The sequence below is a fragment of the Rhinatrema bivittatum genome, chromosome 17, assembly GCF_901001135.1.
Source record: "Rhinatrema bivittatum chromosome 17, aRhiBiv1.1, whole genome shotgun sequence".
In the NCBI taxonomy this organism is placed as follows: domain Eukaryota; kingdom Metazoa; phylum Chordata; class Amphibia; order Gymnophiona; family Rhinatrematidae; genus Rhinatrema; species Rhinatrema bivittatum.
The window spans coordinates 13,691,703-13,715,412 of record NC_042631.1 but is presented as its reverse complement, the minus strand read 5'-3'; the positions used below and the strand labels follow the sequence as shown (position 1 = coordinate 13,715,412).

Genomic DNA, 23,710 nt, shown 5'->3' with positions numbered 1-23,710 from the left:
AGCATCATTCACCACCTTGTTAATGCTGATCTTATTTTTGAATCTACCCTCTTCTACATTTATAATAAGACCTCTACTCTGGTGTGTCCTTTTTTTCTGAAATGTAATTAAACCCTAGATTCCTTGCAAAAATAACTGTATGAGGTATAATACTAAATTATATTTTTTGCAACCATAAGACTTCCACCTAACTGCAGCTTTTATATCATTAAGAGACCAATGCACTGAAGTGCACTAACAATATACATGCACACAGTGTTTATCAGACACCTTAACAACCAATGTTGACATGCAAATGTGGCAGACAATAGAGTACATGCATACCTTTCCTATAGTATCACAAAACTCACCTGCCCAAGGTACATCAAGCTTTATATTAATGCATCTGCAAAGTAGTCTACATGATTTTCACCACACTAATAGATAATAATTTTGTATAGTTTTTCATCTCTTTACCCTATTAGCATAACTTTCAAGTTAAAACCATCCCAAGCTAGGTTACATGCAAAAACCTAGCTTGTATGTGTTAACAGCGACAAAAGTGTTAACACATTCTAGTACATTGGCTTCTGCATATTTACAAGTATCAAATGAAACCTAAATAATACCTGAAAAACACTATTAGGATCAATAAAAAAAAATGAAAACAATTCACTTTTCTTTGAAACCATTGTGCAACAAACTATGGCTCCAGGACTTTTATAAGTCAATTTCTGTGCACTGCTTGGTCTGCTCTATTTACAGATCTTTAGATACAGATCAAGGCCTTTACATAAAAGCTAGTAATTGTGATATGCACACTAGAGCATAAAATATTTTCATTTATAGGACTAAAAACGACCACCCAAATGCTAAAATGTATTGAGGCGATACAGTACATGATTTAAATATTTTTTTGATAGCAAAAAAAATACATTAAAAGATTTGTTTAACTATTAAATGTATGTTTTTCCTATTCTCGGTGTTATTTCAAGTTATAACAGAGACAGTTATTTGAATGGGCCTCGGATATCTCATGTTCACTTTCATACACCTCTAATGCAATGGTAAAAGTGCATTTGCTTTAGACAGAGGTTCGCATTAAAAAAAAAAAGCAGAAAGCAAGTTCCTATTATTTAGTAACTGAACACATAAAAGACCCTTATGGTCCATTAAGTCTGCCCACAAAAATATTTAGGGTTATAACTGCAATCGTGGAATAACTAATTCCACTCATAGAGCTGGTCTAGGTCTTAGATTTGTTATTGCGTTTATCATGAAATAAGCTTTGAAGTCAACTCCAGGTGGGAGGGGAGGACGGGGACGCCCTCTACAAAAAAGAACAAAACAAAACTAACACGGCTCACAACCAGCCTAACCGGAACTTAATGCCAACCTCATTCATTTAGCAGCAAAAGGATCTGCAATGGGTGAAGCAGAGTAAGTGAGGAAAGTTGTTTATTACTGTCCTAGACAGCTTTCTGCGACCGCAAACGAAGCCTGCTACCCAAAATAATGTAACGAAGGTCATGCAATTGTTACCAAAAGAATTTAAGAAAGGAATACATGCTTAGAATACCACATTTCATTTTTAAAAGTTTTATTGTAGATATAACATGTAAAGCCTGTTAACGGAAACTCAGAAGACACTATACCCGCTCTACCTTATACAATTTGTAATATGTTTGCATTTAAAATCATTTCCCATTGCCAGAGATTACTCCAACACCCGAACCACGAGAATAACTTCAAACGTGGGTACAAAGAACTTGTGCATTTCCTTCTCTTTTTAAGCCTCTTCCTTGAATTAAAGCAAGCAGCTGGTCAGAAACCCAGAGGCAAGGACCCTCCCTTCTGCATGCAGACGGGACGGGAAGGGGGTAGGAGGAGAGCAAGAGGGAGCCGGCCGTACAGGAACGGAGCCTCAGGCTCGCTGGGTAACGGCTCCCACGTCTCCAGGACCCCGGGCCGCTCTCCCAACCCCCGCGGGCCTCGCTGACAGCAAAAGAGGAAGACCAGAAGCCGCAAACGACCGCCCCTCCCTCCCGAGCTCGCGCCGCCACCTCTACAATCCCTCCGCACCTTTACGGCCAGGAGGAAACGACCGACAGCCGCCAGCGGCGCCACGCCTTCAAATGACGAGGAGTGCCATCCTCCAATCAAAAAAGCTCCCTCGAGGCCGGAACGGGGGTCCCGTGCGTACGTGCGAGGGTTGACGTGATACGTGCGTCGCGCGTCTCACGCAGGTCTCGGCCAATAAGAAGCTGGTAAGATGGAACAGCTTGAGTTTGAATTTCTGTGCTAAAACTAAGCGAATAGCTGGGACGCACTCAGGGGACGGGGCGGACACACGGGAGCTCCTGCTCGAATATAGGTGAGCGACAGCCCTTGCGGTTTGGCCTGTGTGCTCAGGCAGGCACCGGTACGGGGAGTCGAGGCTCGGGCGGGGGCTGTGGGATTCCCCTCTGCTGGCCTTGCGTCATCTCGTGCAAGGTCTTGCCTAGGGCTGTAGTGTATTCTTTACCCAATGCACTACTAAGGGAGAAATGGTTTTAAGTTTCATCAAGGCTTTTCCAAAAGCAGGGTTCTTCTGGTTCACCCGGTGTCTCGTGAGTCTGTGACCCATCGTGATCTAATATTAAAAGAGAGCAAAGACCCGTACTGTAGACCTGAGTTTGCCTGTTTCAGAGAGCTGGAGGACTCTGACACACAAACTACGCAAGGAAAATCAGCTTTGGGGTTCTGGTAGCAAGCTACAGATGGATAGCCGTGTTAGTCTGGTGTAGCAAAAATGGCAGGAGTCAGGTGGCACGTTATAGACTAACCAACAGTTAAATTCATAAATAATTGTAGTGAGTCATAAATAGCAAAAGTAAGTTGTCAGGTCGTGTCTGCCACCCAATATGGCTTCATGACTCACTACAACCATCTATGAACGTAACTAGTATGAGATCATTCTATCTTTTCACACCTCTGTTGTCCCTAGGCTATTCTATAATACTATTAACACTTGTCTAATCCAATTCCTTCTCTTTGTTCTCTATATATTTTGCCTGTCTCATACACATCTGATAAACTAGATCTCTTCCTTGAAAGTTTATGCTTCAGTAAAATATAATAGTTTATAAGGTGCCACTAGACTCCTGTCTCTCTTTTTGTAGCAAGCTAGCTACTTTTTTTTTTATTACTATATGGATGGGTTCTTCAATATCTGATTCATAAGATCGAGAGGTACAGTATGATGTTTGTGATTAGGTGAAGATGGTTAGCTGTGAATTGCTTTATTCAAGCAGTACAGTGTGCATGTATAGCTTCACTGGAGAGGGTACAGAGAAGGGTGACCAAAATGGTAAAAGGGATGGAACAACTCCCCTATGAGAAAAGGCTAAAGAGGTTAGGGCTGTTCAGCTTGGAGAAGACAGCTGAGGGGTGATATGCTAGAGGTATTTAAAATCAGGAGAGGTCTAGAATGGGTAAATGGATCAGTTATTTACTATTTCAGATAATAGAATGACTAGGGGGCACTCCATGAAGTTAGCAAATAGCACTTTTAAAATTAATTGGAGAAAATTCTTTTTCACTCAACGCACAATTAAGCTCTAGAATTTGTTGCCAGAGGATGTGGTTAGTGCAGTTAGTGTAGATGGGTTAAAAAAAGGTTTGGATAAGTTCTTGCAGGAGAAATCCATTAACTGCTATTAATCAAATTGACTAAGGGAATAGCCATTGCTATTATTGGGATCAGTAGCATGGGATCTTCTTAGTGTTTGGGTACTTGCCAGATATTTGTAGCCTGGATTGGCCATTGTTGGAAACAGGATGCTGGGCTTGATGGACCCTTGGTCTGACCCAGTATGGCAATTTCTTGTTCTTTGTTTTTTGATATCTAATTGTATTCCATTATAGTTATACATTGCCCAGAATCCCAGATGGGTGATAGACAAAAATGTAAGTAAATATTGGAGGGTATGATAAAAAAATAAAATAGTAAAAGAGCAGTTTATGGTAATAGCATCAAAGCATGGGTCAAGATCTAGAAACCTATATGAAGAAAAGAAGCCAAGCATAGATAAAACTAGCACACCATAGCTGTCAACATACATATTGAAGATGAAACTACTTGTATAGTCATCTTTAAAAGAACATACGGGCCGATACAGTAAAAAAACGCGGGAGAGCAGGCGAGCAGGATACTCTCCTGTGCGCACGATACAGTAAGTTAATTTATTTAAATTAGGCCCGGCGGTAAAAAGAGGCGCTAGGGACACTAGCGCGTCCCTAGCATCTCTTTTTGGACAGGAGTGGTGGCTGTCAGCGGGTTTGACAGCCGATGCTCAATTTTGCCAGCATCGGTTCTCAAACCTGCTGACAGCCACGGGCTCAGAAACCGGACGCTGGCAAAATTGAGCGTCCGGTTTTCGGCCCAACAGCTGTGGGCCAAATTCAAACTTTTTTTTTTTACTATTTTTTACTCTTCGGGACCTCCAACTTAATATTGCCATGATATTAAGTCGGAGGGTGCACAGAAAGCTTTTACTGCTTTTCTGTACACTTTCCCGGTGCTGGAAGAAAAGGTCGGCGCTAATTTCTGAAAGTAAAATGTGTGGCTTGGCTGCACATTTTTCTTTCTGAATCACGCGTGCATACCTAATAGGGCCAACAACATGCATTTGCCTGTTGAGGGCGCGTGTTTTCCTCCCCGTACTGAATACGGGGTAAGGGAAAACGTGTGTCCAAGAGCAGGCTAACAGTGCGCTCTGTCGGAGCACACTGTACTGTATCAGCCTGATAATGAGGTGTTGGTTCCTTGATGCACAAAGTTTGCTTTACTTTGTATGTTTTACTAAAGGTTTGATGTGGAGAGTCAATAAGAATGTAAAATGGATCAGACCAATGGTCCATTGAGCCTGTCTCAGTGGCCATTTTGGGTTGCCTGGAAGCATTCAGAAAATTCCAATATGAAACTCTTTCACGTGGCTCTCCCCATGTTCTAGGTTTGGAACAAAAGGTTCCAGGTCAGGGACCAGGTAGAACATAACCACTGCTGGTAATGTTAAAGTATATTAAAATACTACCAAACTAATGATACTTCAGAGCAGTTAAGATGCTCTTTTCATTAAGAATGTGAATACATTACTGATTTCTAGTTTTCCTTTTTTGCTATTAAAATGACTGTTGCCCAATTCTGCAGGCTGCTGCATCCTAAAAGAAAACTGTATCCATTGTTTTGCTGCTCTGTGAAATATCCCCAAAATGCTCCATTTTTTCCCTTCTCTACTTCACTCCCAAGCATAAGTAACCACTTTTGTTAAAGCGTGCTGACTTTTTTTGAAGCAGTTGTTCACAATGTTAGCTTTTGTTAAACCTCAGTGGGGAAAAAAAAAATTATGGCAAAATTTTAAGCATTTTGAAGAGAACATGGATGCTTACCATCAGTAACATTTTTCTTATTTGCTGATTTTCAAAGGCTATTCTGTGGTGGGGAAAAAGGGACATGTGAAAACTTCCTTAAATTACATTGCAATGGGTGTATTTTTCCTTTTATGGACAGAGTGTAAAACAATTTTTTAAAAACTGTCCTAATTGTAGCCTAGTGGTTAAAGCAGTAGACTACAAACCAGGAGACCAGGGTTCAAATCCCACTGTTGCTCCTTGTGACTTTACCCGCCATTGCCACAGGTATAAATTTAGGGAAATACCTACAGAATCTGAATGTAATCTGCTTTGTGAAAAGTGGTGCAGAAATATAAATTTGTACACTGGACTACTTATTTAAGCAGGCTTTCTCTTATATTTATTGATCATGTTAAGATAATCATGAGGGCAGTTTCTTGGAGCAACTGTCACTTGGAAGTCTTAGGAATGATGTATTTTTGAAGGATACTAACAGAAGTTGGAGTATCGTGGTATAAAGATTAGTGTTTATTGCAAAGTAGCCCAGATGCCTTTTAAGTAAAGAACTGACAGAACTGATAAGTTGTTAATATAAACAGACTACATACTTTGAAATGTCTGTTTATAAGTATTAGAACTCTAAAAAAAAAAAAAAAAAAAAGATTAGAATGTCTAGCACTGAATGGAGAGACCTGATGGAAGGAGGCTAACCTGTGATATCAGGATAGAAACTTGTCTCACTGACAGGATGGGTCAAATTGGTGGAAGGGTGAAGCTATATATTAGAGACAGCATAGAGTTAAGCAGGATAAAAGGTACAGAGAATGATGACCAAAATGATAAAGGGAATGGAATGATTCTCAGCTTGAAGAAAAGACAACTGAGAGGAGATATGATAGAGTGGAGTGTTAATGCAACTTGGTGGTTTGCTTTTTCAAAAAGTAAAAAGGCTAGAGGATGTCCAATGAAGTTATTAGGTGATATATTTAAGACATTGAAGCTTTGGTTTGTTTTTTTTAACTCAATGCGTAATTCAACTTTAGAACTGTTGCCGGAGGATGTGTCAAACTGATAATGTAGCTGGTTTTAAAAAAGGTTTGGACTTGTTCCTGGAAGAAAAGTCTATAAACCATTAAGGTGGTATTGAGGAAATCAACTGTTCATCCCTGGAATAAGCAACATGGAATATATCGACCTTTTGGGATTCTGCTAGGTGGTTCTGACCTGGATTGGCCACTGTTGGAAACAGAATAATGGGCTTGATGGACCTGTGATCTGACCCAGTATGTTAAATCTGCTGGTTAAGAAAGGGGGGAGGTGTTGGACTTGTTGATTAGTCTTGATTTTCAATTGTTTATGTTCAGTTGTAATCTGCCTAGAATAGAAAGTAGCTCCTTTTCTGCCATCATTTCTATGTTTCTATAAATGTTTAGATATATATTTAAAGCCTCAAGTAAAATGTAGAAAACAAAAATAATGCACTGTTTCTCACAGGGAACTCACTGTAATACTAAGATGGGTGAATCTCAAGAGCGCCTAGAACTGTCTTGTGTATTTTTAGGAAATCAAGTAAAACTTGAAGCTGGAAAAGAGATTCTTGTGTTCTATCTCAGAATGTGTTCCTGATAACTGAATGGACAGGGTTTTTTTTCACTTTTTAGATCAAAGGCTACTTAACTTTGGATATTTATTTATTTATTTATTTAAATACTTTTCTATACCGAAGATCATGTACAAGTACATATCGGTTCGGTTTACAGTGAACCAACAGTTGGAAATTACATCAAACAATAAGAACATAATTTAACTAAACCTGTTAATAATTTAACTTTAACTTTTATTTAACTTTATTTTATTTATATTTTATTTATATTTATTTTATTTATATTTATTTATATTTATTTTATTTATATTTATTTTATTTAACTTTTATTTTATTTAACTTTTATTTTATTTAACTTTTATTTAACTTTATTTAAATTTAAAAATAACATAATTTAACTAAACTAAATATGTTGTGATAGTAGTGTCTAATTTTTTATTATAGGAAAATAACTTCCTTTTTTTTTTTTTTTTAAAAGAAAGTTGAAGACGCAAGATGTCTACAGAGGACGTTTGTAGTCACGTAAGAGTAGTGGTCCGAGTCCGTCCAGAGAATCAAAAAGAAACAGAAGGAAACTTTAATAAGGTGGTACAAGTAGTGGACAAGCACATATTGGTCTTTGATCCAGAAGTGGAGGAAGTTAGTTTTTTCCATGGCAAGAAACTCTCTAATCGAGACATTTGCAAGAGGAAAAATAAGGATCTCAAATTTGTATTTGATGCAGTTTTCAATGAGAACTCCACTCAGATGGAAGTTTATGAACATACAACCAAGCTGGTGCTGGATGGCTTTTTAAACGGATATAATTGTACAGGTAATTTCTAATTTTATATTTTGAAGTTAAGTATGAATTCTAGAATGTAAAATCCTCTAAATCAGTGGTCCCCAACCCTGTCTTGGGGGCCCACCAGCCAGTCGGGTTTTCAAGATATCCACAATGAATATGCATGAGAATTTGCATGTTATGGAGGCAGTGCATGCAAATTCTCTCATGCATATTCATTGTGGATATCCTGAAAACCCGAATGGCTGGTGGGTCCCCAGGACAGGGTTGGAGACCACTGCTCTAAATTAATGAATGACTCTTAGCTGGATGAAATGAGGTGTTAAATTCACTTGCCTCATTGTTTGTTTCTGCTGGAAAACAATATAAAATGTATTCTGAGATTTGGAGCCCAAAGCTATTATCATAACTCTATGTTATGGGAAATGGCTGAAATTTAACTAGTTAATTATCTCTGATCTTACAAAGGTATAAATTTCAAATTCTTCTTTTCAATTTTACTTTACTCTTAATAGTGTGTTTTGTTTTTTAATTTGTTTAAAGATAAAAGGTGAATCTACAAATTAAGAGCCTATTATATTGTTACCCCCCCCCCCCCTCCCCCCCCATTTTGTGTTTATGGGAAAAATGGTTAGTACGCAGGGCCCTTATTCTTCATCCAGTCAAACCAGTCCTGACAAATGGGTTATGTCTGCCAGCCAGCAGATGGAGAGAGAGAGATTAACAGGTTCACTGCTAACACCCCTCATGCATCTGTGCTGTCGGTATTCTGTCTCTCTAGTCGAGCATCCCATGGTTAGGCTGGATAAAGAAGGAGCCAATGGAAAGGGCAGCTCCTGTGATGAAAGGCTAGTCTCCCCTCTTCAAGCTGAGAATCTACCTAGGTCATGGGGGCTTCTAGCTTTGTTTGGAGTAGGCTGTGGGATAAGTTAAGCACTAATATTTTCTTCCTCCCTGAGGTAACTTGGGAGCAGTCAAAGTTGAGAGATGGGCAAAGAGGCTGGACTCAACCAGTTCTCCACACAATCCTTTATTTACAATAAGAAAATTGTCTCGGCAGTCAATAGAACAGATAAGCGTAATTTCTTGGCATAAGCTTGGCTTCTAGCTTCACCCTGGAGCCTTCTGGGCTCTCTTATACCCTGGGAAAAGTAGACTCCCTTGGACCATAATCCTTTGCTAGGCTGTTTCTAAAAGGACTGGCCAGTTAGCTATATCCTGTCTTAAGGTATTCTGGGGAAGCATCCTTAGAGGATTTCAAATTTCATCTAGATCCTTTGTCACATAAGGTGTTCTTTTTACTTTTGTAAATAACATTTTATGTATGTTTCTCTGAGCTAAATGGAAAATAGGGAGATAGGCAGCTGTTAAACTTCTCTGCATGCCATCTAGATGGAGGTGTTTTTCTGCAGGCACACTCCAGCTAGGATGTACTGTCTCCCTTGTTGGAATTGAGGATTGCCAGATTAGGCAGCTATCTATGGACTCTGAATGTTAGCCATATTTTGATAGCACTTCTTGAAGCTGAAATAGAAACATAGAATCGACAGCAGACAAGAACCAAATGGTCCATCCAGTCTGCCCGGCAAGCCCATAGTAGCATCTGGCATGCCATGCAAGCTTTCCCCATGCTTAACAGATTCCCAGTCCATAAGTCCGACCCTCATTGGTTGCTGTTTTGAGTCCAAGTCCCCGTTACACCTTGTTGAAGCAGAGAGCAATGCTGAGTTGCATCAAAGGTATCAGGCTTATTGGTTAAGGGTAGTAATAGTCACATCAGCAAGTTACTCCCATATTTGTTTCCCCAGACCATAGAAGTCTGGGTCATTGTTGGTTGCCGTCTGAATCCAGTTCCCCTTTTCACCTGCCATTGAAGCAGAGAACAATGACCACTACTTTAATGTCCTTTTATTGTAGGGCTCCATTGCTGACTTTTTTTTTTAATCCATTCACATCATGAGCAATTTTTTTTTTCTAGATATCTCCAAGACCATTCAGTATAGACATAAAGCCAATTTGCACCACAAATTGTTTGCTGGTGCATAATTTTGTATTCATTACCCTTGTCAACATCTTAAGTTTCAGGTTAAGAAGTTTATGTTCAGTACTTTGAGCATTTAAAAATATACTTTCAGAATAAAATTGACTTTTCTACTAATTGAGCTCAGTCTTTTGTGGGACAGGATAGTATATTATAGTTGTATCTAAAAGTGCAAGGGGGATTCACATTGTCATTGTAATTGCTTTGTGTATAGGGTGGGGGGTTTCTTTACATTTTTCTTTCCAGCCATGTTTTTCTTTTTCTGTATAACAAGCTTGGAATTTGGTAATTTTTGTGGACCTTTCTACAACTTACTAATCTTTTTTTTTTGTGTTGTATACACTGAAATATTTAATAAATAGAAAATGGATAGTTCCTAGATACAAAAAGGAAACTATCCCCTGATAAAGTGGAAACTTTCTACTATTATGTTAACCATGAGAAGTCTAAAGATTGTTCCAGAGTTGAGCAAAGCTCCAACTTGGTCTTTGCCACATTCCTTTTAAACAGTACCAATTTACATATTTAAGCATCTTTTAATGCTTACAGGTGGTAGTAAAAGTGCAGGCTCTGTTTCTATTTCTTATGGTCCAGATTAGGATATGAAAAGCTGCCAGATTGATTTATTGGGTTTTATATACAATCATTCCAATTCATCAAAATTTTGATAATTTCTTATCTCTTTTAGTTGTGGTTCTGAGTCTCTATAATTCTAAACTGGCCCATCAACACTGCTTTGATATGCAAATACTGACTATAGACAAAGAGCTTGACTTTGAAATGCTGAGGGGGGAGCACACTCAGTAGTAATGAACAAGATTTGAAAAGTGCACTCCTAGACTACACATGGTTCTGAATGTGAGTTTATCTCTCTCTCCATTGCTTCTTGGCTCTCAAAACCTGGAAATTCCCCCTCAGCCACCCTGATTCAGGTCTCCTCATCTGAAATTTCCTCAACATCTGTCCACCGGTTTTTGTGCTGATACTTGATCAGACAGATGAACAGACAGGACTTCTCCATAAATAAAGAATATCTAAAAAGTGGAGACCTCTAGAACATCTGCCTTCCTAAATGGCAAATGAAGGCTTAGAATCAGAATTAAAATGTGGTTGGTTTTTTTAATTCACATTCCAGGAATTATGCAGTCTCATGATTCAGTGATCTAATCACTATGCTCCTATGACTGAGAATCTGATATTTGATAAATCTCAGATACAACAGTGTTAAACTGGCTGAGAAACTATAAGGAACAGTTCCCAGAATTATAATTTAAGTAGGCAACAGAGAAAAATACTTTCCTGGTCCCATTTTGGATTTCTAAATCAGTATGCACAATTGTTTTTCCTAAAACATACTTTGATTTTAATGTAATTGACAACAGAACTGAATACTACAGCAATATTGATGTACTTGATACTAACGTTTGCGTCCTAATACTTCTTTTCTCTCCTCCCCTTCAAAACTTAGTGCTTGCCTATGGAGCAACAGGGGCTGGAAAAACCCATACTATGCTGGGCTCACCTGGGCAGCCTGGAGTAATGTACTTAACTATGATGGAACTTTATGATCACATTAACGAATTAAGAGAAGAGAAGCTATGTGAAGTTGCCATCTCATATCTGGAGGTAAGTCGGACAGTTATTCATTATTTTAATTACTATCTTCATGTTTTCCAACCAGTGTGCCAGGGCATAGTGAGACTTCAGACTTTATCAGGTATGCCATGGAAAAGTCACTACTGCTTGTCACTCAGGTCTGGTCTTAGCACCTCAGCAAAAAGAAACACCAGCAGTGGCTCTTAAATATGTAAGAGCAGTCTCCTTAATCTTAATTTTTACATCAGTAAGTAGGGTTGAATTAGCCATGCTCTGTGGGTGACATCAATGTCAGTATTGAATGGATCTATCCCTCCAAGCTAGTAGAGCATTTGAGCTTTATTGAAGAATGTACATGAGTTTCCTGCTTGCGGACTTGCTGGTACATCTCCAGTCTATTTTTGTCTACGCTATGCACAGATGTTTCTAGTCTCTCCTCTCTTCTTAATCCAAAAAAAAAGTAAAGAGAATAAAGGAGTTTTCAGTTCCTTTTTTCACTATTCTAGAGATACCCACCAGCACTTTTCAGTGCTATTAAAAAAAAAAAAAAAAAGTTTTCAGAAGATAAAAGGATGTCAAAGAAATCAAGTAGCTTCATGGCCTGTCCCTGTGGACAGATTATGGCCAAAATAGACAGCCACGACTTGTTATAAATGTCTTCAGACTTCCACGACCAACCCAGCTGTGCAGCATGTGGTTGCATGTTGCCTCACTTGCAGAGATCAAGAGCTTTTAAGATTGCCACTCTTCAGGCTGCCAGTGAAAGCTCCAGAAGTCATCGCTCCTCATTGAGGAGTGGTCTAAGAGGTCCAGAGTTGATTACTCAAACAGGTATCTTTATGCATTGAGTCCAAAGCGACCTCTTGCCAGTCGTTAACAGGCCAGCCAAAGCCCAAACATTGGTCTTCGACACATTCACTGCAATCTGTGCCTGGGTTGTCAATAGAGTTTAAAGCCTCGATGCAGCATCAGGATCAGCCAGGTAGGTAGCATGACTCAGCAGCAAAGGATGCTTTCGAATCCCCCCCCCCCCCCCCCCCCCCAAGGAAAGACATGCATCAAAGAAACTGGCTAAGCTCCAGAGCACTCAGACTACTTGACGCACGCATCATGGCATTAGAGGTCCATAAATCCACCAAGCATGTAACGCAAGGAGCTATAGCATTAAAATAGCTCTGTCTAGAAGCTTACGAAGCATGCACAGTCAAAAAGAGAACATTGCAAAGTCTCAAAAAAAAGAAACTGGCCATTTTCATGCACTGATGCAATCTACAAACAAACCAACCTATACTGATTCCTTACTGCATGAGCTGGCTGACTCATTTCAATCGACACATTCTCCTTTGGAATTTGTCTCCTGAAGAAGATCAGTCTCCTATGCAACTGCCTCCACATACTTTAGCACTGGACAACCCCCAAGAGCATCATCCCATTGCCATATCAAACCCTCCAATGGAGCAATATGCCTTTAAGATCTATGGGTGGTACCATCCACTATCTCCAAAAGTGATGCATAGATCCCCTCCATTACCGATGTCTTCATACAGTGGGATCCACTACCTTTGACCAGTTCTCTTCAGGGCTTCAACTCTCCTACATCTCTGCCAATCCTCTGTCAAGCCATCGTTCCCTAGGGTAGTCTCCAGGCAACTCCACAAGCATTTTATCTGACCTGCTTCTGGGGCTTCCAGGCCACACATCTCCACCAGAGGATCTCTCGTATTCCAAATTCATTGAAAAAATGGGGATAACTCTCAACCTTGCTAGTCAAACAGATCCTGACCACAGAACTGAGGTAACGTGACTTCTGAAGATCCTTGATATCCCTGCAGAGCCATTGGCCCTGCCAACTCATGCAGTGTTGGACACAGTCTTAATGAAAACATGAGAAACTCTTTATTCGGGTTCTTTAGCAGCCAGAAAGCTAGACTGGACGTTCAGAGTGAAAAAGGTGCGTGGCTGTGAAGTTGTGCAACTTCCGCAGAGTGCCATGAAAAAGGCAGAGAACCTGGCTCCATTCAAATATTCCGGGTAAGGAACAATGCATCGTGGATGACCTTGGGGGTAAAAAAGATGCTTCCAAGGCTGGATGCTGTCCACATGGCTAATGCAACATCAATTCTCCTTTGTCCAATATGTCTACAAATGCATGCAAAATCTAAAGCCCTTTATTAGAACACACTGGAGAACTGTTCTCCCCTTCTCTCTGTGACCTAGGAGAAGCAGCCATCTGCTGTGCACAGTGTAGGAATCATTTGACACCACAGCAAGAACATCTGGTGCGTCTATAGGAGCATGTCACATGGCCTGGCTTAGAGCCAGTTTGATTAGAGAAGATGTCCATGAGAAACTTGCTGATCTCCCCTGCTTGGGGGATCATTTATTTGGGGAAAAGATCTGAGAAACAGTAACCCGGATAAAGCAAAAAATGTGAAATTCCAATCATTGTCCACCTCCACTGACCCACACTCCTTGGTGAAAAGGACATGTTTTATCTTGTAAGTGCTCTTAGTATCCTACAAGCCTTTCACCAGTATAGGCTACCACAGCTTTTTTGACAACAGCAGTAAGAGGCATCATCCAGAGGACAACTTGGAGAGCTTTGATTGCAAAAGCCACAACAACTGCAAATAAAACTGGGGAGGGATACCTATCTGAAGATCGAGCAGGGGCTAGGATCCAGCAGGTTTCATCCCACTAGTCCCTAATTTTGAAAGAACGATGGGTTCTGAAGATCATGCATGCAGGTTATTGTCTTCACTTCAAAACTGATCCACAAATCCCTCACACGGTCTCCTTACAATATGACCTGGCACAACTGCTGTTTTTTGCTAAAACAAGTAAATCCTCTTTCAGAACGCAATCAAGACAATACTCTCTCTGCCTTTCGCGGTCAAGGATTTTACTCAATACTTTCTAATCCTGAAAAAGGTGGCAGTTGGTCTGCTCTAGATCTGAGGCCTCAACTCCCATCTCCACAGAGAAATTCAAGATGGCACCTCTGAGTACAGAGCAATGACTGGATGTGTTCCCTTGGTCTCAAGGATGCTTATGCTCATATCCTGATCACTTCTCCTGTTGGTGATACCTTTGAATCAAAGTGGGAGTCCAATCATTTACCAGTAGAAGGTCCTTCTATTTGGACTATCAGTGGCTCCCAGAGTTTTCACATGGTAGCAACAGCTGCACCATATAGGTCTCCCCCATAAAGGTATCATCAAGGGATGGCAACTGCCATGCCATATAAGTTACCCTCATACTTGGTTTCCCAAATCGTGACAGTAAGGGCCCTTGTTGGTTGCTGTCAGTCTAATTCCCTGTTACCTCTTGCCATTGAAACAAAGCAATGTTGGCGTTAAATCACAAGTATAAGGCTTATTGGTTAAGGGTAGTAACAGCAGCCTCAGCACATTACCCCATGCTTGTTTTCCCAGACCATAAAAATTCATGTCCTTATCGGTTGCTGTTCAAAACTAATTTCCTTTTTCCTTTTTTCCCCTTGCTGTTAAAGCAGAGAGCAATAATGAGTTGTCAACAGTATGAAGGCATATTGGTTAAGGGTTTCAACTGCCACATCAGCAAGTTACTCCCCTGTGCTCTCTTCCTCGTTTCCATACTTTAGCCTTTAGGGATGTTTCCCATGCCCTTTTGAAATCCTTCACTGTTTTTTGTCTTCACCACCTCCTCCAGAAGGGCATTTCAGGCATCCACCACCCTCTACATGAAGAAACATTTCCTGACATTGGTTCTGAGTTCTCCCTGGAGTTTCATTTCGTGACTCCTAGTTCTACTGATTTCTTTCCAACAGAGGCCTGTCAAATGTGCATCATTGCAGACTTTCAGATACCTGAGAGGTTTTCATATCTCCCCTGCACTTCCTCTTCTCCAGGATATACATATTTAGGTCCTTCAACCTCTCCTCATAAGTCGTTTGGAGCCCCCCACAATTTGTCACCCTTCTCTAGACTGCTTCCATCCTGTCTGTCCTTTTTGAGATATGATCTCCAGAACTGAACACTATTCCAGATGAGGCCTCGCCAAGGACCTTTACAAGGGAATTATCACCTCCTTTTACTGGTTATTCCTATCTATGCAACCTAGCACTTTTCTGGCTTTAGCTATTGCCTTGTTACATTGCTTCGCCATCTTCAGACTGCTAAGTGCGATCATCCCAAAGGTTCCTCTCTTGCTCTGTGTAAAACAACCCTTCACCCACCCTCACATACCACTCTTTTTTTTTTTTTTTTTTTTTTTTTGGACTTACCATACCCCAGATGCATAACTCTGCACTTCTTGGCATTGAATCCCAGATGCTATATCTTCGACCACTGTTCAAGCTTTCTTAAATCATGTCTCATTCTTTCTATTCCTTCCGGCATGTCCACTCTGTTGCAGATCTTGGTATCATCCGCAAAAAGACAAACTTTTCCTTCTATCCCTTCCCTAATGTCACTCACAGATGTTGAACAGGACCGGTCCCAACACCGATCCTTGCGGCACTTCGCTTATAACAGTTCTCTCTTCAGAGTAGGTTCTATTTACCATCACACGCTGTCTTCTATCTGTCAACCAGTTTGTAATCCAGGCCACCACTTCAGCACTTGCTCCCAAGCTTCTCATTTTATTTACAAGCCTCCTATGCGGGACCATATCCAAAGCTTTGCTGAAATCCAAGCAGATCACATCAAGCACTCTTCCTTGAACCAATTATAATTTATATGCATTTGTTCAGGCACTGATTTTACCAATAGATTACTGTAACTCACTTTATATTGGTGTCTCCTCTTAAATCAAGGCAGTGCAATAATTACAGAACACTGTAGTGAGACTGATTTCTGATCGGTTTATGCCTGGCCATATCGCCCCAGTATTGATAAACTAAATTGGCTCCCAAACCATGAAATAATTCTCTACAAAATTGCCATTAAAGTGGACAACCTTTTGATCATGGATTCTTTTTCCTTAGATCGGTGTACTTGTATGAATACATACTTCTACCCATGCCCTACAACTTCAAGAGCATCAATTACTTAATACTCCATCTAGGCACTGTGTTCATTTGGAGACAGGAATTGTGTTAGAATTTTCTCTTCCTTATGAATTGTGCCTTGTCTCCTGCTTTAAGAAAATGTTTAATTTATTTAATGCTGCATTTAGATGTCTTTATTAATTACCTTCCTATCGTATATAGTCCTGAATTCTAATTTTTATAAGCGGCTTCATTTTATCACTCTTCTAATAAGTTTTTAGCATGTCTATTAACAGCCTGCTGAACTCATGGATAGGTTTATTTCTTTGGTGTCCCCTTTTTTTAATGTCTTCATAATTGTGAATGTATCAGGATGTGAACTACTCTGAGCCATGGCAAAGGGTGGTATATAAATGATAAAGATTAACAAACAGCTACAGCTACTGGTGTGACATTTATTAGGGATATCTGACTAAAAACAATGAACTTGTCTTCAAAAGTGTATTTTCTCTGGTTGCTGTTCTTGGGTGGGGGACACACGACACATTTGGTACAATATTAAAAAAAAATTGAGTTGTGGAATTTTTTTTTTAATTTACATAACTTTCTCCCATGGGAGTGAGGAGTTCACTAAATCCAGACAAGCCATGCCCAGAAGTTACCGGTATTAGTTGGGGGTGGGGAGAAAAATAATCTAACACTAGTACACAGCAGGAATGTTTATAGAAGGTGATGGTAGAAACCAGAGGCAAGTCGTAGGGGAAATCCATGAGTGTTAGATTAAATATAGCAACTCATATGGTCATCTATCCAAAAGAAACCACAAAGGGAAGGTGAAAAACATAACTGACCACCACCTTGTTTTATGGTCAAAGATTTTAAATGAGTGGAACATTGTTGAATTTGTTTGTCTTTTTAGCCAGTCTCATCCATTAGTAGTAAACTGGTTGAGTAAAGCCTATCCTTGAAGAGGGTGAGTGGAGCACTTGATTGGTCATTGGTATTTCTCCCCATTTACAGGCTACAGAGGAGCAAAGATTCCAATTACATGTACAAAAGTTAGCATGCTCAATCCGATTTAAATAGCACAACTTATGTAGAAGTCTGTACCAGTAAAAAAAACTAGCTACAATCATTGCACTCTGCCAAAACGTTTTACTTTTATATTCACCTGTAGTTTCACTCCTGTCTTGGCTGTTCTTTGATTCGAAAGCCTGAAACACTTGCAGTTCTTATGTGTTCTCACAGTGTCCCAAGGACCTTATTTTATAAAGAGGATGCACTGGATTGTTAACAGCTTTAAGCACTGCCACCATAGTTACGGCTAGCTATTTCATGATGAAATGAAACACTTGACAAAAGTGCAAATCATGGCGTGATATTGAATGTATGCATCTGGTTATCATGCAGAGAATAGAGTTCATACAAACAAAGAATGACAGCAGATAAAGACCTTACGGCCAGTCCAGTCTTTCCATTCACATCTCTGGATTCAAATGTACATACATCTTTAATGTGTATGTATTCTTGTCCCAGGCATAGACACAATACTCAGCTGCAGCATACACAAGTGTGTGGTGGAAGAAGGTAGGATAATAGTCTGCTTCCCAATCTCTGCATCAAGTTGATCCAGGCTGCTGTTTTTCTAGCTTCCGAGTTGGGGGTTCTGGAAAATGGCAAGCGAATTCCATCAAGCCCGACAGTGAGACCAACTGACTTTTTGAATGAATGAGATCGAGTATCCACTATGGTTCTGCCCTTAGCTAGAGCAATGGAAACAACTGGACAGATTGTTACAATGGCAGAAGAAAGGAATAGAACTTTGCCTCAAAGCAAACTGAGAAGGATAATGCGTTCATAGTGAGTAAAAGGACTCTAAATCCAAGGCATCGGAACCTGATCTTCATTTCAATGTGCTCCAACTGAGGGAGCCCCAGGCTAGATTTGATGGTCTGGAACCAGAGTGAGAAATTGGACTGGTTTTGCAGCAAAAACATTTCCTATTGGAGATAACATGGTCTTCCACTGCAAAAAGAAGAAACTTCTTTTCTGTTCGTTGCATGAAATGTAATTTCATCATTACTCAACAAGACATGACCTTCAAAGGTGGAGGTGATTCTGGTTACTCTATACTTGGCCCAGTCAACTGTTTCTGTTTAGTGGATCTTCCTATAAGAAACCTGTGTCTGTGCCAACAAAGCCTCATATGATGGCATCTAGACTTTTTTTTTCCTATTTAAAGTTTATGGGCTGGGAAAAGAAATAGTTTCCAAAATGTTAGCTTTAATGTCTTCTTGGATTTAAGAACTAATTTTGCATCATATTCTTAGAAATGCCAAGTCTTTTTTATTGAGAACTAATTTTGATTTTTATATTAAGAGACTACACGGCCTACTTCAGACATGAATCCAAGTCGACACTCAATGTTGAGAGTTCTAAAATATTACTTGGACAGAACAAAAGGCTTTCAAAGTCAGATCATATCTTTCATTTTGGGTGTCACCAGTATGATATAACTTTCTTTTTTTAAGACCATTCATTTCCAGATGGTTCAGGTGCCAGAATTAGTCAAGCTATGACCACTTGTGTCTCAAAAAACAGAAGCATCCCAAGCAGATCTGCAAGACAGCAACTTGCACACCTTTTTTTTCTATTCACTACAGGCTAAATTAAGTGAATCTCTGTATCCTTTCACAGGAAAGTAATCCAGGTAGTTCTATAACCACCTGGTTGTCTGTTATCCAGGCTGATGAGGTGAACTACAGTAGCACAGAAAATTTGACTCTTAGTCTCTACAGCAGTCTGGGCAGTTCACGTTTTAATTTAGTGCAAGCTTATTGAAGTGTGTTCAAACTGCTGTAAATGTTTCAGTATTATGGCTTTCGAGTTCAGGACTGAAAGGCAGTAGTATGGGGGAGCTGCAGATCTCAAAATCTGAGATTTTGAGGTGCTGGTGTTGGCCCAAATGGAAGGATATAACTTTGACTCTCCAGACTGAGGAGAGCTAATATAGCAGTAATTGACCTAGATATGCCAATTTCCATTTGACTTTCAGATACTTGAAAGGTTTTAATGATTCATGGTCAACAACAAACCTTTTCCAATGGGGAAAAAATCAGTAGAACTAGGGGGTCGCGATTTGAAGCTCCAGGGAGGAAGACTCAGAACCAATGTCAAGAAATATTTCTTCACGGAGAGGGTGGTAGATGCCTGGAATGCCCTTCCGGAGGAAGTGGTGAAGACTAAAACTGTGTGAAAGATTTCAAAGTGGCGTGGGAAACACTGTGGATCCATAAAGGCTAGAGGATGGGAAAGAAGAGTAGAGCCTTGGGGGTGGCTTGCTGGAATGTTTACTACCCTTGCTCAAAACATTCCTTGCACAGTTAATGCAACCCCAACACTGCGCTGTGCTTCAATGGCAAAGGGAAATGTGGAAAAGAGGATTTGCATTCAGGTAACCAAAAAGGACTGAACTTCACAATCTGGGTAAACAAACGTGGGGGTAGCATGCTTATTACGGTGGTTACTACCCTAAACCAATTAAGCTTGATACATCACTTTGAATACATATACAGTGCTGCTCTCTACTTCAATGGCAGGGGGAAAAGTAGAAAACAGGATTTACATTCAGACATCATCCAACAAGGCATTGATCTGTGCAATCGAGAACTTGCTTGATGCGGCGGTTACAACCCTTAACCATAAGCCTTATGCTCACCTTTGATACAACTCCAGCATTACTCTTTGCATCAATGACAGGAGATGGCAGGAAATTTGAATCAGTTACCAACAAGAGCCCTGAAGTTGGTGGTTGGTGAACCAGGTAAGGGTGGAAGCTTGATGGGCAGATTGGTCTCTTTCTGCTATCATTTCTGTTTCTATATGATTGTGATTTTTACTGTTTGCTTTAGATTCAGACAGGCGCACTGTTAACTATTTGAGCTGCAGTTTATTGTATTAAAATCTCATAACTGAGTATATGTAGGCATGAGGCGAACTGGTATAAAAATGTTTTTTGTTTTTTTAATTTGTAGGTATACAATGAGCAGATCCGTGATCTACTTACCAATTCAGGATCTCTGGCTGTTCGTGAAGATGCTCAGAAAGGTGTTATGGTTCAAGGATTAACATTGCATCAGGTAAAGTGGGAGGTGTTGACTCGGGATTGGTATAAAATTGCAGAGCCTTTCAAATGTAGTCAGTAGTGACTGTCATTGCGTTCAGAAGGTCATTTAGTTTCCTATGTAATATGAGTTGGAGGTCTTAATTCATATCCTGGTGGGGAGGTGCCTAAATCAGTAATCTGCATTAATTTGGCACCACTGTTGATAGTCTTAGCAAATTTGTCAAAGATGGCATGGGTATTGGAGCGGACATCCTTTCACTCGTCATCATGGTCCTTCAGAGCATGGTTGAGGCATATTAGGAAGGTGCTTTTACAGCCTCAGACTATGCTGTGGAACAATAGAGGATTTGGGTCTCTGTTACAGTGAAACAGACCTTTCACAAGCCTTAGATTCACTAGAAAAACATTTTGTAAAATATTACATCAGGTATAGCATAAAGCAGGCATCCAAAGTGATTTCTGTGGAAATAGAATGATTATATGGCACATATTAAAGTAATTTTGACTGGCTTGCAGTGAAGAAATAGCCTGCATAAAGGTTCTGTAAGCTTATTGAAATGTTTAAATTGGTGTAAAACATTTTTTGGGAAGTCGTTAACCTGCAATGTTTAATCAGTCTTTGAAAGGTAAATATTCTTCTATATTGAATCTCATCTGATATCAAGTATCTGAATACTATGTGTTCAACTCCTCAAACCACACCTACTTAACTAAATCTTGTGAACTTTCCTCCCCTGTGCTCTAATTACACTTTGTAGCCTAGATCTGCTGAGGAGATCCTACAAATGTTGGACTATGGAAACAGAAACAGAACTCAACACCCTACTGATGTTAATGCCACCTCTTCTCGGTCTCATGCTGTTTTCCAGGTAAAGTGATGCACGGTAGTAAACAAATGATCAATCTGTCTACCCTCAAATTGCTTTAGTATATTCTCTAACCAATATGGAGGCTAGCGGGGGAAATTTCTCCCACTTCCGATCTGTTTGTACATTCCTGTTTCTTTACATAAATGCAAATAGTGTAAAACTTGCCCACTGGTGTGAAGTAAAGCTGTTTTAAGTCACTGGCAAGTCCATGTACCTTTTTGTAGAGCAACAGGAAACGAAAAGGAGTAGAAGACATGAGCAGAGCATATGACTTCTAATAACTGAGTTTGCTGCAAAAAGTATGGGCAGGATTTAGATCAGTAATGAGCATCCTTTTTTCCTGTCTTCTGCTTCACATTCGTCCTTTATTACCAGTGAAGTATATAGGTTTTCATGAATGTTACAAAAATGCTCAGAATAGACACTGCTTACCTAATATTTTGAAGTCTATAGTTTTGTATCTTATATGCATATGTTTATGGTAGTAGACGGCAAGTGAAAAGATTATAGTATGTTCTGTAATCCTGAGTGTAGCCAGGTTTTAAGTATAAAACTTTGGTTAGGACTACAGCAGGTTTGGGTATTTTTTTTTAACTTATATAGTTGTGCATAATTTTTTCTGTAGATATATTTAAGGCAGCAAGACAAAACTGCAAGTATCTGTCACAATGTACGGATTGCCAAAATGAGCTTGATTGACCTGGCAGGGTCTGAGCGAGTCAGCAACACCAATGCTCAAGGAGCTCGCTTTCGAGAAGGGGCAAACATTAATCGGTCACTGTTGGCACTAGGGAACATCATTAATGCTTTAGCAGATCCTAAGGTAAGTAAGGTCCATATCTGTCATGAACATATTTGTGTAAGCTTATTGATAGTCAGGACTCCCTTATATTCTGTATTTGTACATAATAGCTCTTTGTACAGTCAACTTCATTACAAATGTTCTGTTTTGAAACTATTTACACTATAGTTCATTATTTCAGTTCTGTGATCCTGAGAAATAGGTCTTAGCAAGACTTTCCAACTGCTGTATGGTGCTTCTGGGCAGTTGGGTAACTGTCTCCTAACCATGGCACTTTGTGATAGCCGAGAAAGTTAGCTCAGTCTTAGTCTCAAGTTGTACAAGATCAGAGTTCTGCCACGCATGGCACATATATAAAGACCTTCTAGAAAAGGGAAATTCAAAATATCAAGCACTGTTTTGTAGCTCATTTCTTAGCTTATGAGTAATTTTAGTGTTATGCTGTTTATTGTAACATATCTGATTGCCTTTTGGCCATTACCATTCTTTCCTGTATCTTGAGACCTTTGCAGTTTAAGCAGTAAGCCATAAAAGGATTTGGGTTTCATGGGATGATCTCAATTTTTAGAACAGTCAAATATGTGTAATTTTGGGACATGATTATCTTAGGATAGCTGTGGTCTTTGCTTTATTGCTAGATTATAAAAGGCCTTAGTAATAAGAGAATGGCAATGACATAAAAATTCCTCTTATTAGTGCTCCCAATGGAATAACTTCTGAGGCTTCAAATATAATTTACCTTTCTTTGGTATCAGCTGAAGGATAAGTGTCTTCTGTCATCCACAAATAGTCAGTTATCTTTATATGCACTTATTACATGGTGGTCGTCTTCTTCTTTCTTTTTTTTTTTTTAAATCCCTGTGCGAACAGTGCCCTACAGACTGTTCTAGACTTGTGGCTTGCACAACCAAAAATTCATTTGAGTGTTTTCTTTCCTTTCTAATTGAGCTTCTTTTCACTTTTTATGTGACCTTAAACATTCTAAAAACACAAAACATTGACAGACCTTAATCAGTCTTTGGCATTTACATTTTTTTTCCTCCTTCCCAGAGATGTGGTGTGCTTATCCCACACTATCTTGCAATCTGGCACCCTTTTATCTCAACCTCCAATAGGAGACTGTTCCACACATCACCACGTCTTCAGATTGCTCCCAAGTCTTTCTCCTTTTGCTCTGTTTGGCTCCTTTATTTTTTTTTTTTGTGCTTCCCTTCCTTTTGAAAAAGGCCTGCCTCCTGTACATCTTATTTCTGAGGGGTATTTGGAAGTTTCTATACTCTCACCTTTGCCACCTCTTCTCCAGAATATGCCTGTTCTATGGTGAAGATCACTGATGGTCTTAGTAGCTGCCTTCTGACCCAACTACATCCTGTTGATATCCTTTTTCAGGTACAGGCTCCAGCACAAAACACAAGACTCTAAATGAAGTCTCACCAGAGATTTATTTAATGGCATTGACATCTTTTTATTTTTTTCCTATTGGTTCTGCCTCTCCTTCTGCACCCTATCATACCTCATGACGTTCGTTGTTGCCTTGTTATACTTTT

General features: G+C 39.7%; 2 protein-coding genes across 6 annotated transcripts in view; one reads left to right on the top strand and one right to left on the bottom strand.

Moving 5' to 3' along the window:
- METTL15 (methyltransferase like 15) overlaps positions 1 to 2,197 on the bottom strand; it is a 241,667-nt gene extending 239,470 nt beyond the window's left edge. For 3 of the 4 annotated variants that reach the window (XM_029582352.1, XM_029582354.1, XM_029582357.1), the window contains exon 1: positions 2,062 to 2,197. The gene's annotated coding sequence lies outside the window, so the exon portion shown is untranslated. The remainder of the gene's footprint in view (positions 1 to 2,061) is intronic. The other variant, XM_029582353.1, reaches the window with a different exon arrangement.
- A 20-nt stretch (positions 2,198 to 2,217) lies between these two features.
- Positions 2,218 to 23,710, top strand: part of KIF18A (kinesin family member 18A) — an 87,337-nt gene continuing 65,844 nt past the window's right edge. The window contains exons 1-6 of one of the 2 annotated variants that reach the window (XM_029582350.1): positions 2,218 to 2,353; positions 7,455 to 7,790; positions 11,270 to 11,427; positions 20,401 to 20,505; positions 21,251 to 21,361; positions 21,987 to 22,184. In XM_029582350.1, the coding sequence (XP_029438210.1) occupies positions 7,472 to 7,790; positions 11,270 to 11,427; positions 20,401 to 20,505; positions 21,251 to 21,361; positions 21,987 to 22,184 (891 nt within the window). In that variant the 5' untranslated portion in view covers positions 2,218 to 2,353; positions 7,455 to 7,471. The remainder of the gene's footprint in view (positions 2,354 to 7,454; positions 7,791 to 11,269; positions 11,428 to 20,400; positions 20,506 to 21,250; positions 21,362 to 21,986; positions 22,185 to 23,710) is intronic. The other variant, XM_029582351.1, reaches the window with a different exon arrangement.